Source organism: Morone saxatilis, unplaced genomic scaffold (assembly GCF_004916995.1).
Source record: "Morone saxatilis isolate NCDOM2014 unplaced genomic scaffold, NCSU_SB_2.0 Contig4, whole genome shotgun sequence".
Classification (NCBI taxonomy): Eukaryota; Metazoa; Chordata; class Actinopteri; family Moronidae; genus Morone; species Morone saxatilis.
In genome coordinates, this window is record NW_023339984.1 from 6,913,038 (window position 1) to 6,927,010 (window position 13,973).

At 42.1% G+C, this 13,973-nt stretch overlaps 1 protein-coding gene across 1 annotated transcript in view; it reads left to right on the plus strand.

Moving 5' to 3' along the window:
* Positions 1 to 4,436, plus strand: part of LOC118338269 (ADAMTS-like protein 1) — a gene marked incomplete in the record, with an annotated part of 76,596 nt that extends 72,160 nt beyond the window's left edge. The window contains 6 exon segments of the mRNA XM_035675549.1: positions 2,107 to 2,218; positions 2,432 to 2,570; positions 2,684 to 2,734; positions 2,825 to 3,029; positions 4,100 to 4,247; positions 4,348 to 4,436. Of these exon segments, the coding sequence (XP_035531442.1) occupies positions 2,107 to 2,218; positions 2,432 to 2,570; positions 2,684 to 2,734; positions 2,825 to 3,029; positions 4,100 to 4,247; positions 4,348 to 4,436 (744 nt within the window).
* Positions 4,437 to 13,973: the final 9,537 nt, after the last annotated feature.

Genomic DNA, 13,973 nt, shown 5'->3' on the forward strand with positions numbered 1-13,973 from the left:
TTCAGCGACTTTACTTTCTTCTACCAAACAGCTGACATCACAGGGACATTTTTGTTGTCTTTTCAGCAGCTCAGCTCCAAACTGTAGTTTTAGCAATGCAAAGCTCTGAAAATCAACACAGCCAAACTGGGCTCAGATAAGGTTCTTATTTCCACAAACTCCTGGTGAACTCGTGTCAAGCAAGGTTCAAAGGAGATTTGATTTCACGTGTTTAGATTTTAAGATATTGGTATATGTGTGAGCCACTTAAATATGAAATCTAAAAGAGTTTTTTTTTGTCTGCTTGCGCTCTCTGAGGGACAACATGTTTTCGAAGCAGCGTATCATGCAATCATAACAATAGTAGCACACAAATCCAGTGGTTGGTTTTGTCTTAATGATGCCAAAGGATTTCATGTATTTGGCTACCACACTTAATATTACTCCATGGTGTAAATGTTGCTTGTTGAAACTTGTAGTGGAACAGGGTTTTTTTTTTTTTTTTTTTTTAGATGCCACAACACAGATGGGCTACAACATGACATACAGGCCTACACCACACACAACACACGACACACACGCACACACAACACACAGCACACAACACACACACACACACATTCCTAGTCAGTAGGAGTGGACATAAAAAATTATACAGGCCATGGTCTGGGAAACGCCTGTGAAAACTTGCCCCCTCATAAACACAAGTCAGGATCGGACAATAAATAGAAAATCAGGAGACAGAAATCTGAGAGGCTATAAGTGTATAATTTTCTAATCTGTTGTAAGGCAGACAGCCAGTTCATATCACATTGCTGGAAAAGGTTTGCACAAATGGAAAATCATATTAAAAAGTTGCCAGACAGTCTTTCCACTGTAAACACATGCATGTGAATGAGTGGCAGCGGAGTGATTTATATGTATTGTAGGTATAATCTGGCTTTGGGCATTTCTTCAGTATGGTTGAGGAGTGAGGTTAGAGGAAAAGTGTTCTGATATATTTATGAAACTTTACAAAATGTGCAACAAAACACATGACATAGCCTAATTTCTATAAAAAAAACAGTCCATATTCTTTATCTTATCAAAGCAAAGCACTAAGAAATGATCTGCTCTCATCCAGTCAATGATTACTTCCTATGATCGGCCCTTATACAACTAGAGGCTGTGTTCAACCTTTGAATGTGCGGAAACTGGCATTTCAGGGTATTCAGGGTCAAATTCCTCCAATGTCTGTGTGTGAAATTCCAGTATCTTTCAGTCAGTTGTTGGCTATGTCATTGAACAAAGCTACTATCGACAGCTGTGATAGCTGCATCAGCCTTTTTCCCTTCAGTCTCATGTCTTGACTTGAATTGAATTTTTATAAAGAGTGTCAATGAATTGATCTAGGAATCCCCAATAGCAGTTGTTTGTTAGCCAAAAGGAAGAAGAGATATATTTTTCCAACTAAATGCAGAAAAAGCTATCTTTTATTAGAATATGATCTGAAAACAGCTATTTAAAAAAACCTAACACTTTCATGTTAGATATATATAACCAACTTTGTCTGGTGTTAATTAGCATGTCATGATAATTGCTAACAAAGGTAATTTAAAATGTATATCGGCTGAGGAGTGATGACACAGTAGTTTGCTGATTGGGCAAGCAAATCATGAATTACTTAATGTCGATGTTAAGTTAATTAATTAAGGAAAAAGGGGGTGTTTAAAATTGTGCGAAAGGATTTGGTGATGCTAACTTTCAAAGTTATGTGGTCACTTTAATTGATATGCTATCTTTCAATATATAGCAGTTCCTAAAATAAACATTCAGGGAATTTTCTGTGAAGGTTTGAGGTCTGGGAGTTGATTTTTTTACTTTGTGAAAAATACTATATATATATCTGACTAGCTTAGCTGCGGTCTAAAATGTGCTCAGTCAAATCGGAACTTGCTGGGATTTGAATTGCAGTTGTTAGTTAAATTGAACCAGATTGCTGTGTCAATACGAGCGCAGGTTGAGCTGAACTGCAGCTGTCAAACTATTGTTTTTTGATGCATTCTGGTACCATTCATCATTCTTTAGGTTTATTATACCAAAATGAAAGGCTTGTTTTAGCATAAACCATAGACACTGTCTCCATAGGTGCAGTTTGCCAGTGTAGCAGACAGTGTGGTCCAGTACATCTACTACCAGCCCATCATCCACCGCTGGAGGGAGACTGACTTTTTCCCTTGCTCTGTCACGTGTGGTGGAGGTAAGCATGAAGTAGCATTGTGGGCTAAGTACTTGCAGTGTTGTCCGCCAACTGATTAAAAGCTGTTATCTTCTGCAGCAGATAAATAATCAAATGTTTGATAAATTCCGAATATTGAATAATTGATCCATTAATTATGTTTTGATAGATCATTCTAGTGTCAGCCCTTGTTTAATTTTTTTTGGGTTGAGTGACACTTGGTCTTGTCTGCAGGCTACCAGCTCACCTCAGCAGAGTGCTTTGACCTTCGTAGTGGCCGGGTGGTTGTAGATCAGTATTGCCATTATTACCCAGAGAACATCAAACCTAAACCCAAACTCCAGGAGTGCAACATGGAGCCCTGCCTGGCCAGGTGAGAGACCTTTAGGGGGTTTAACCTCAACACTCCAGATATCCATGTTAGTGATCTTTCAACGGCATGTATGATCCGAAATCCTAATTTCTTTAACCGATTTTGCATTTTAGTGATGGCTACAAGCAAATTATGCCATATGACCTCTACCATCCCCTGCCTCGGTATGTACTCATAGCACACACACACTACAAAAAGTCTGACATTAACCAATCTCCATCCGTGACTTCATGACTAACCTTTTATGACATCAGATGGGAGAGCAGTCCCTGGACCGCCTGCTCCACCTCCTGCGGTGGAGGCATCCAGAGTCGCTCGGTATCCTGTGTGGAGGAAGACATGCAGGGTGTCATCACTCCCACTGAGGAATGGAAGTGTCTCTACTCCCCAAAGACAGCTATCCTGCAGCCCTGCAACACCTTCGACTGCCCCACCTGGCTGGCACAGGAGTGGTCACCCGTAGGTGCCCTTTTCAATTCTGTTTTTGAACATTAATCTTTTGAGTATTCATACTGGTTATTATTATTTCTACATAGTATAAAGACAATATAGGGTCCGGTGAAGTGAAGTGAAGTGAAGTGAAGTTTAAAGGCCATACAGAGTCTTCATTGATTGCAGTTGTTCTTTTGTGAGGTGCTGTAAAGCATCACAAAATTTGAAACGTTGAGAAAGTTCAACTAAAAAATGCCTAGTAACCAAATGTAAACAGACGTCGCTGTGTGTTCTGTAGCTGTTACCACCTGGGAAGTCAAATATTAGCAAATGGTTAATTTGTCTTTTTAGTCTGTGAATCACCACAGTAGGTCTAAATCAGCCTGTAGTGTAAAAAAGCATGATTAATTGTCCCAGGGAGAAACCAAAATATACTCAACCGACAATCTGACTTGGGATTTTACCATCTCTTCAGGCAACACAACAGGAACCTGTGCACAACCTTGCCGTGTAATTCAGAGTAGCACCGCTAACCTCAATTTGAGTGCCCTTCACCACTCGTGCCCTCCAAAACACACAAGGCTTTAATTAAAACCCCAAAGTCCACAGCACATATGGATACTTTTTCTTTGCCAAAACACATCCAGGTTATCGAGGTTGATCATCTAACACTTACTTACTTATGTGGCATAGTTGCTGTTACATTAACCATAAATGTCCCATGCGACATCCTCGTGGGGATTTTTCAACCTCACCGGTTATACAGGCACAAGCACAGGCACAGGGAGTCAAATTTGTGGCCCTCTAAAAACCTGGGATGCTGTTTACCTAGCACATTCTTCCTGATGAACTTGCCTTTAAATGCTTGTTTTGGCAGAGGATACACAAACTTCAACCCCCGCAGAGAGAGCTGCAGGGATTTTTGAAGGTTCCTTTCTTCCCTTGAGTCAAGGGCTGAGGCTTTCTGTCAAACAAAAGCAAAGAGAGCAAACCATAGGAGCAAGACCTAACACGTTAGCCTGTCTGTATGTGAAAGTAATGATCAGTTGATCAGTAATTTGTAGAATATATCCCCTGAACTGTCCTGTCACCACCAGTGCACGGTGACCTGTGGTCAGGGTCTTCGCTACAGGGTGGTGTTATGCATCGATCACAGAGGCCTCCACGCTGGAGGTTGTAACCCCACCACCAAACCCCACATCAAGGAGGAGTGCCTGGTGACTGTGCCCTGCTATAAGTCCATAGGTGGGTTAGATTGTTATTTTTTGTTCTGTTAACCACCAAACTTAAAAATAGCATCTCTCTTGCAATATTCAACATTTGTCTTTTCTCTGTTTATCTCTAGATACACTTCCAGTTGAAGCAAAACCTGTGTGGCATAAGCAGGCCATAGAGCTGGAGGAGGAGACCATCGTTACTGAGGAACCAACGTGAGTACCAGACACCCACATATGCATGCCCACAAAAAAGGATATTAATGGGATCACTCTATTTTGTCTATTTGCTGCTTTATTCTATTGAAAAAGGTGTAGGAGCTGCCATTCAAGCTTTTAGATACATAAATCTCTCATTATATTTACTGGCTCTACAACCATATACCGGCAGATTACTGCCAGAGGTGAATGTTCTGTTGAAACCATTGCAGGTGTCGGCGCTTTATACCATAAATAAGTTAGGAGGATACAACTGCTAAAGCTATAAATCAGGGCAAATGTAATGCTTTAAATCACTCTGTTGGGCTAAAGAATCAAAAGTCAGATCCCAGATACATCCTTCAACAGTTTTCACAACTCAAAGCTTTGGATTTACCTGGAGGTGAAATTGAAGTTGGCAGGGCCTTGTGCTGCCATGAAACCACCATAGGTCGTGTCAACAGCCTTTTACAACAACTTGGAGTGAAAATGTAGAGCTGCAGGGCCCATTTTTTTGACTTTTCAAAATATTTTATCAAGACAAGTAAAGAAGAATTCCCCTTAAATTTAGATGTTTAATGCTTTTCTACTTCAGTGAAGGTGTGTAGTGTCAGATCTAAGCCATGCATATGCTGTATGAGGTTGTTTAAGGTAAAAGAGGAAGCTGAAGGTGAAAAAGAAAAAAACATCTTTTTGGAAACCAGTGGACTGTTCAGTCACTGGCCACTAGCATTACCTCAGCAGGCCTCAAATGTTCCAGATGTTCTTGTCCCACATATCAATTGACTAATAAAGGCTGTCCTCTGAAGATGGACAATGTTTGGATTCTACCCAGTGTCTTGCATGACTTGTATTAGCGACCATGTTAGCCAGTTCAAAACATCTGTTACTTTGACTTATCTTTGGAGCGAGCGAGAGAGAGAGAGGCCAAAACATATGATTTTGCTCTATTGCAAAAAAAGCATGTATTTCCTCCAAAAGCACATAAATATCTGTGTATAATACGCAGTCATTCACAAGCCAACAACAATATCTGCCTACCATATGGGGCCAGGTTACGGATGTGAAAGGAAAGAGAAGGAAATTCCTGTGTTAGACTTATTGCACCTCCATTGCCAGGCCTTATGCCTGCCCCAAGCCACCGCTGTGCAACTGCATGAAGAATTAAACCCATATATGTTCCACAGCTTGGCCAAACCTGCTTTTTCCCCTTTTCCATCACAATGAGTAAATAATATATTTCCATTGATGGATATTTAATTGATATGATTAACGTGGGGCTTTGGCAGATATGACAAAAATGTGTTGTTTCCGTCCATGAACGAAATCAAGACTGTTTTTGAACCGACAGATGTACTTTAACTACGCATGAAGATAAACATTTCTGTGGGTTCACTTGTTGACTTTGTTGCTTGTGTTCCAAGTGCCGGTGATTCATTTGTTTGTCCAAAACACAATGAGTCCTTGAGTGCTCATAAAGAGCCAACTTTGCTGTAATTATGAGCTCTTTATTGAGGCATCTTATAAAACAGCAGGGTGCTCTTGTGTTATGGTCAGACTGCTCAAACAAGGAAGACTGCTGCACACTGGTGCAGGCTGCCAGGCTAGTAGGTACCTCTATGAGATACATGCACACTGATAATGTATGCTGTGGGAAACTACATTGGTAGTATAATAAGCCCAGAGAGTGAAGTGATTTGCTGGACTTTGGGCTTAAGAAACAATATTTCCACCAAGCATATTCCCATTTTGAATTAAATGAATACAAAAGGAGAAAAAGGAAATAGCAATTGTTCTGACAGTTAACACCATACATAAAAAAACACTGAGGAGACTTAATCATAATTACAAAGTGTGCTGCTGAGCCAAGTTTCTCTACATGACGTGGTGAAAATTACAGATCAATTTGTTGATTAAAATTGTTTCTTTCAGTTCAAAGGATCTGTAGTTAGTTTGTTGCCAAGCAATTGCAGCACCGTTCATAATACTGTGACAGTTGGTGCTAATTCTGACTGTCTGCAGGTCAGTAGTAATTTCAGGATGTTCCTGGTTTTAACAGTTTAGTGCAAAACTACACATGCACAAGCACTGTTTATACAGTAATGCTGAGCAACCACCTATCTGCATTGTTTCTGTGGATTTCATAGTCTTTCAGTCAATTGAGGGGAGCTCCAATGCAGATATAGCATCCATTCAGTGACAACGGTGATCCCGTACAGCCAGTGCAGCTTGAGGATATTGTGTTAAAGATTCATTTGCATGAATAGAAAACCTCCAATATGGTGACCTCAGCCCTAGACAAGACAGCTGCTGAATGCTGTAAGTATTTGGGCAGACTCCAGCCACTTTGTAGTCTTGATCAGATGTATAACTGGGTGTAATAAGAACAATTCAGTGAAGACTATAAAACATAGACACTTGTGCAAAGGAAGGGGTAGCAATGAACTGCCTCTAAACCCTTTCACCCTCTCGTGTTGAATATTCAGATGGGTTTATTTGTAGTTTACAGCTGTCCCACAATGTCTTGTGTAGCCTGCTAAACATATTGTATGGGAAAATATCAGAATTGGGGGGGGGTGACAATTCAGTCTTTGGGCCCTAACTCTCACCCAACCTTGATAGGCCTTCAGGAATTAATGAACGCTGATCTACAAGTCTTTCCCTATCTGATCCATTCTTTAAGATGAGGAAAATGCGCATGAAAGCCATTTATCCAAGAATGGCTGATCCTAAATGCTTCACAGCTGTTCAATTAACCACAGCAAGACACGATTTCATGAATACTTATTGAGTTTATGAACTTAACAGTAAATGACTAAAATCTGTGTATGGGGGAATGCATACAAACCTGTGACTTGTTATCAAAATACTTTCAAGTCAGCGCTGTGGGTTTGGAAACTGTCCTTATGAAACCAAACACTTTTCCAAGCCTTTTTGCATAGGTATGTGAAGTATACTAACTAAATGAACAGCATATTAATAATGCTGCTGGCTCTCTTCTCCAGCTTCATTCCCGGTCCCTGGCAGACCTGCAGCAGGACATGCGGTGCCGGGACCCAGCAACGGACCGTCAAGTGCCAGGTGTTGCTGTCCTTCTCCCAGACTGTTGCTGACCTGCCAGATGACGAGTGTGAGGGCGTCAAACCTGCAATGAGTCAGCCCTGCTACCGTACTCCCTGCTCTGGTGTTTTGGGCAAAGGACAAGAAAGCGAAAAGGAGGTGGAGGAAGAGGAGGAGATACCTGAACGAGAGGAACTCCACGACTGGGAGTATGAGGGGTTTACGGAGTGCTCAGAGAGTTGTGGTGGAGGTATGGAAAATGATCTCTAATATGAGAAAGTAAAGAACTAGAGGTAGAACTAGAAGTAAACTAGAAAGCACAGGATTGTAAAGTTGGAAAGTTAACAAGACAAAAGCAAGAGGACAGTTAATAGTCTTTGGTTGCATCAGGATTTGAATCTAACAGTCAGTGGGATCTTACATTAAACCCATGCCAGAGTAGTTTTTACTCTATAAATACAGCAATACATTATATTGCTTAGTGTGAATGCACAGTATAAACTGAAGGCCAACCCCACTCCTTCAGTGTGACTGAATTTGTCCCAGTTTGCTGTATTAAAACAAAATGTCACAGCAGTAAACAGGGACTTTATGTCAGTGCATGACTAAAGCCATGCCAGTATGGGCTTTGAAGTAGAAGTTATATGATATTAGGTGATAATGGATGGAATACCAAGTTTAACCTTAAAGGTCATACGTCACCGACTCCCACGGCAGCAGTGAATGCTGCGCCAGACAGAGACAGCTTTTCTAAACATCCTGCCAACATTCGTTAAAACCCACTTTAATCTCCCCACCTTCACATCCAAGCATGTATGCCTGAATTGTGTGTCTGTGTGTTAATGTCTGCACAAGTGTGCATGTGTAACTTAGTTTTGGCACATGGGCGTAGGCTTTTGTCAATGTCTGTGTGTGTGTGCGCTCACCAAACCCAACAAACTCCCATTTGGGGATGATTACAGACTGGTATCGGGTGTCACATACACACCCTGAGGGCTGCGCTCCTGTGGACCATCACACCAGTGTGGCGTTTGAAGTGCCTGCTTCACTGTTATTGTCCCCAACATTGGAAACAGACTCAGAGATTTATGTTGCATTGCTTTTAACATGACCTGACATCACACCCTTTAAGTTTATCCACAGTCCATGCCAGAACTTAAGCAGGCAGCTGTAAAGTTTTGATGCCCATTGTGCCCCATTAGATACAACCACTGCTTGCTTTCATTGAAGGGCTGGATCTCGATTGCTTCACTGCAGTGTCTGCTTGCAATATGTGATAATATGTAAGAGATTCTTAACAAGAACAATGTGTGTTTGCATTTTTGCTATTCATTCTTAGGGACAGCAAGTATGTGCATATTAACATTTAAAAGTGGAAAACTATGACTGAACCCTGCACAAATAGCTCATGGTTCTTTGGAATTGCCTTGTAACTTCCCGGTGCTGCTGTCTAATCCCAGGTGTGCAGGAGGCTGTAGTCATCTGCCTGAACAAGCAGACCAGGGAGGCAGCAGACCAAAGCCTGTGTGTGAGCTCCCGTCGGCCCCCGCAACTCCTCCAGGACTGCCAGACTCAGCCCTGCCCACCCAGGTATGGTGAAACCCACAAATCAGACCTACATCATTATCATTTAGACATTGTTTAAAATGGTTTGTGCATGCACATTAAAATAGACTTGATTGATGGATGCAGTAAAAATGCGGAGGAAATGTGTTTTTGGAAAAAGGGTTTGGCTGCATTCAAGAAGAAAATATTAATTAAAAACAGGACGGAAATCTGGCTCTGCTCTTCATTAGTTTGCCAAGACTGTAACCCAGCAAAATATGCAATATATGGAGCTGGGACATTGATGCACCATTTCCTAGAGCCCTGATGCATCCCTGGGTTCTACACCTGGAACAGCTTAACTTTCAGACTATCAAAAAACACACATCACACTAGTTGAATCAATTAATCTCTGCTAATCACTGGTTGTGTACAAAAGAGATTCAAATCCTTCTAACCCACTACGTTATCCCTCTCAGTTTAAACCACTTGGGCCAATTAAATCAGCGCTTAGGCCATTTGAGTCCAAGAGATACTGAAGCAGAATGACAGAGATGGATGGTTGTATCACTGAGAGCAGGAAATGAAGCCAGTGGGACAGCTTGTGGAACCTGGTCAGAATCAGACACAACGGGGATCAGATGTCAGTGGTAGCTATACCTGTTAGGCTCAGATGTGAAATTGTACTTGGAAGAACTTTTCAAGATTTTTTTTTTTTTTTTGTCAGTGGTTGTGTCAGCACAGAAATGTGGGAGGCCTCTGCTGCTGTAGTTAGTGTTCACTTTTGAAAAGTTACTGTAGCAAAAAGCTGCCACTTAGCTTTTAATACTACTAGAAATGATCTTTAGGGATCACACATATAAGTTCACAATGTAACATTTGCTCTGAGGGGATGCTCAGGAAAAATCCAAAATGTTTGTGATACCAGAAAGCAGTCACCAAAATCATACAGACTCTTCCTCTGGGTATATTGAATGTCCTTGAAAGATTTAATGGAAATTAGATTATTATTAGTTTTCAATATGCTATGTACAAAGCTGACCTTTGGGTGACTCTAAAGGAAAGCTTATTGAGTGTTGAAAATTGAAGGCATTAATCCTCTGGGGAGCATGAATGTGCTCAACAAATGTGATAGTAATCTACCCATTAGAGGTTGTTTAAAGGATCTCTTTGAGGTAAAGTCACAATTTACCCCCTGGTAACATAGTTTTAGGGATACCCTGTCATGGACAAAAGTTCTGGTCAAAAAAAAAGTTTTTCCTAATTTAGATCATCGTCCTCTGGTGATGATGACTCTCCTTGCTAAAAAAGTGCTATTATAAGTCGGTTGTTGTCACAGCATTTTCATCTAAGAATCATTTTAGACGTTCCCAACATTGAGTCCTCATTGCTTAACGTTTTGTTGTTGTTTTTCATAGTATTTGCAATTTCACATTTGCAATTTCAACATTGTTCATCCACCATATTCCAAATTGATAAACTGTTTTTTGAAGAGAGCGCACACAAAATTAATCAAAATCAAATACCTGAATGGTTAAACAGCATAATGACATGTTGTTTAATTTAACTGAGCCATGGCTAAACGGTGAGTGGATTTTGCGGTGGGCCACACGTTTCAAGTTAACACCGTGCTCAGTGTCGGTGTTCCACCACTCACACTCTTGTCAGAAAACCCAGAGGCTTGCAGCCTGCTCTTGCCTGTTTTTCCAGGCCTTGAGTCTTGTTTTCAGGCACAACAAACGCTGTATTGGACTTGTTTCCTTTGGCCCTTTACTCCCTCCCTGAGGCCTCCTCACCCTCCCATATTAAGCTACACTCTTTGGATATTGTTCCCTCTGAAGGGAAACAGCCATAGGATTTGGCTTTTAGTATAGTACCGGTCCAGAAACAAGCTTCATTCCCAATTCTCCTCAGTCCCTGTACCCTTGAGTAAACAGGAATAGTTTTCAAAAATCACCTAATCTGTCAAGCAAGAAGTAAAGTCGCTGCCATCTCAGCCAAAGCTTTTCTATGTGTTTAAAGGCATAGCGACTAATTAGACACATGCCACATCATTTTCAAGATTGGAATAAAAATGCTGAGCAAACCTTGATGCCGGATTGATCATCAAATCAAATTGTGTTGGACAAAAAAACTAATATTGGTCCACGGAGGTCATTGGGAAAATGCGGGTATAGAAGCAATGCCATAGGGATTTCTCAAATATCACTAAATTTAGTGGGAGATTTAACGTTTCTTTGCCAGGATCCGGCCCCATGAATCACTCTTTTCGTTTTCACTCGTATTCACTTTCATGGATTTCACTCTCATGAATTTAGACATTCATAAGACTGCAAGAGTGTCCTCTCATGGGATCAAGTAAAAACTTCAAGCACTCTGACTGAACTCCTCCTGACTGCAGTCCTTTATAGATTGGATGATGGGCTACATACAGTATATATGTACACAAAAGATGAATGGGAACTAATCGGGAACGGCAAAGGTTAGGAGTTGTAAAATCATGACATGCAGTAGTGTGATGATCAACATTGTTTTCACAGGTGGGAAATGGGAGAGTGGAGTTCATGCTCTGCTACTTGTGGGGTTGGTCTGATGACCCGCACTGTGGCATGCACTCACCGGCCCTCTCGGGACAGCAACCGTACTGAGGTTTTGAGGGATGAAGACTGTCAGAACCCCAAGCCTAGTCCCGTCCAAGCCTGCAACCGCTTTGACTGCCCTCCTATGTGGGACACACATGACTGGGGACAGGTAAACAATCTCACCTGGGCTGTTCACTACCATAAATGCCTGGCCCAGCAATTACACTGAAGAATTTAGCACATGTATTTCTAATACAACCCCTGGTACCTCTGTGTTTTTGTGGTTACAGTGCTCCCGGAGCTGTGGTGGTGGATTTCAAAAGAGGCAGGTCCTGTGCAAACAGCGACTGGCAGATGGCAGCATCCTGGAGCTGCCTGACACATTTTGCCCTTCCAAGAGCCCTTCAAACCAGCAGCCCTGTGCCAACCAATATTGCCCACCTCAGTGGGTCACAACAGCCTGGTCCCAGGTAGGGTTTCCTCAAGGCACCAGTCTACCTTTTTAAAAATTAAATGTACATTATGCAGGGGTCTGCATTTTCATATCTTACAATATCATGTCTTTGTCCAGTGCTCAGTGACCTGTGGAAATGGTATTCAGAGACTACAGGCAGTCTGCAGAAAACAAGGGGAAGATGGGGGACATTGGACCATAGGCCCTGAGAACTGTTCCCTGATTGCCCAGCCCACCAGAGTGCGGCCATGCTCCCTAAGGCTCTGTGACAGTAAGACACCCTTTGGTTTCCCTTAGCCATGGGATGTTTTTCTAGCTTACTAACAAATTATTACATAAATGTTCACTCTTTAAATTGTGTCAATGGACATTCCTTGACAATTACAAATGCACAGGAGTACAGATGACACAGACAGTAATCAAGCCATTCACCTCTCATGTCTCATTTCCTCACAGACTCTGTCAAGCCTGATCCCACCATACTGGCCCAGAGGAAGGTGTACATCCAGTGGAGGAAGGGCAAAAAGTTACACTTGGTAGTGGGAGGCTATGCCTACCTGCTCCCCTGGACAACTGTGGTCCTTCGATGTCCAACCCGCCACTTCCGCAGGGGCCACATCGAATGGTTGAAGGAAGGCAAGCCCCTGGTCAACCTCCCACATCTCTCCTTAACATCACTAGGATATGTGAAGATTCATCAGGTTAGTACATCCGATGCAGGGATATACACGTGTGTCGCAGGTCCGGCACAAGAACATTTTGTCCTGCAAATCATTGGCAGCAAGCAGAAGCTTTCTATTCCAGAGGCATGGCTCCTTGCAGGAGGACAACAAAAGGTTGGGCAGCCAGATGTGTCCTCAACGGGAGAAAGATTTCAGGAGCTACCCATCTCCCTCAACCAATATGACAACATTGTTGAGCATTTGCTTGAACTCAAAGGGTCTGAAGATGAAAAAGACATTGCTGATAAGCCACACTCAAGTGAAAAGAACAGGTCGACCCTGGAGGATGAGCGTTCAGAACATCCAAGCCTGCTCGTACTCATTGCAGACACCCACAGGCTAGATGAGCTCACGCACAACCTCTCTGAAGGCTTCAAAGGACCATGGGGCGAACAACTCGTCGCACAATTGCTCAGTGAGCTCACTATGACACAAGGTGAAACCAATGAGTCTACTCTTCATCCTCCGGAAAGCGCAGAATCCTCCACGCAAGGGCCCCTCCTTTACAAACCAAACATCAAAGCGCACACATCCAGACCAAGAAACCCAGTGATAATCCAACGTTCCAGGAAGGTCGGAGTGGTGATGTCGTCTGACATGATAGTCCATGTGGGAATGCCAGCTTTGCTGCAGAAACCCATTGCTAGTTTGGAGCTGAGGTGTGAGGCACTGGGGAACCCTGAACCATCCCTAACATGGACAAAGAATGGAAAAGAGTTGCACTACAACAGCAGGTAAGAACTTCCATTCAATGTGACTTTTTGTGCAAAAGGAATGAAGATTTTGTCATATAACATAATTGTTATAGATTCAATGGTTACTTTGTCTTTGTGTTGGCAGAGTAGGCCTGTTGCCCACGGGCTCACTGAGGATCCAGTCTCCAAGCAAGGTGGATGAGGGTCTGTACACCTGCACCGCAAGGAACCGTCTTGGGTCTACGTCTCTTTCATCATGGCTGCAGATTACAGGTAAAGTCTAATCCTTGCTAGGTAATTGGTAGTAAGTAATCCTGTGTAAATAATGATTTTCATAACATTCAAAACTTTATTTTAAGATGTAGTCAAGCTCCCATGGTTTCGAAAATGTAATATAAAATGAAGCACAAAACATCTAGTACTCTCACTTAAGGTTAAAAAGTAAAGAAATTGTAGCCTTGACCAAAATATTGTTCCAATTTTAAGTTCAATATATAAGAA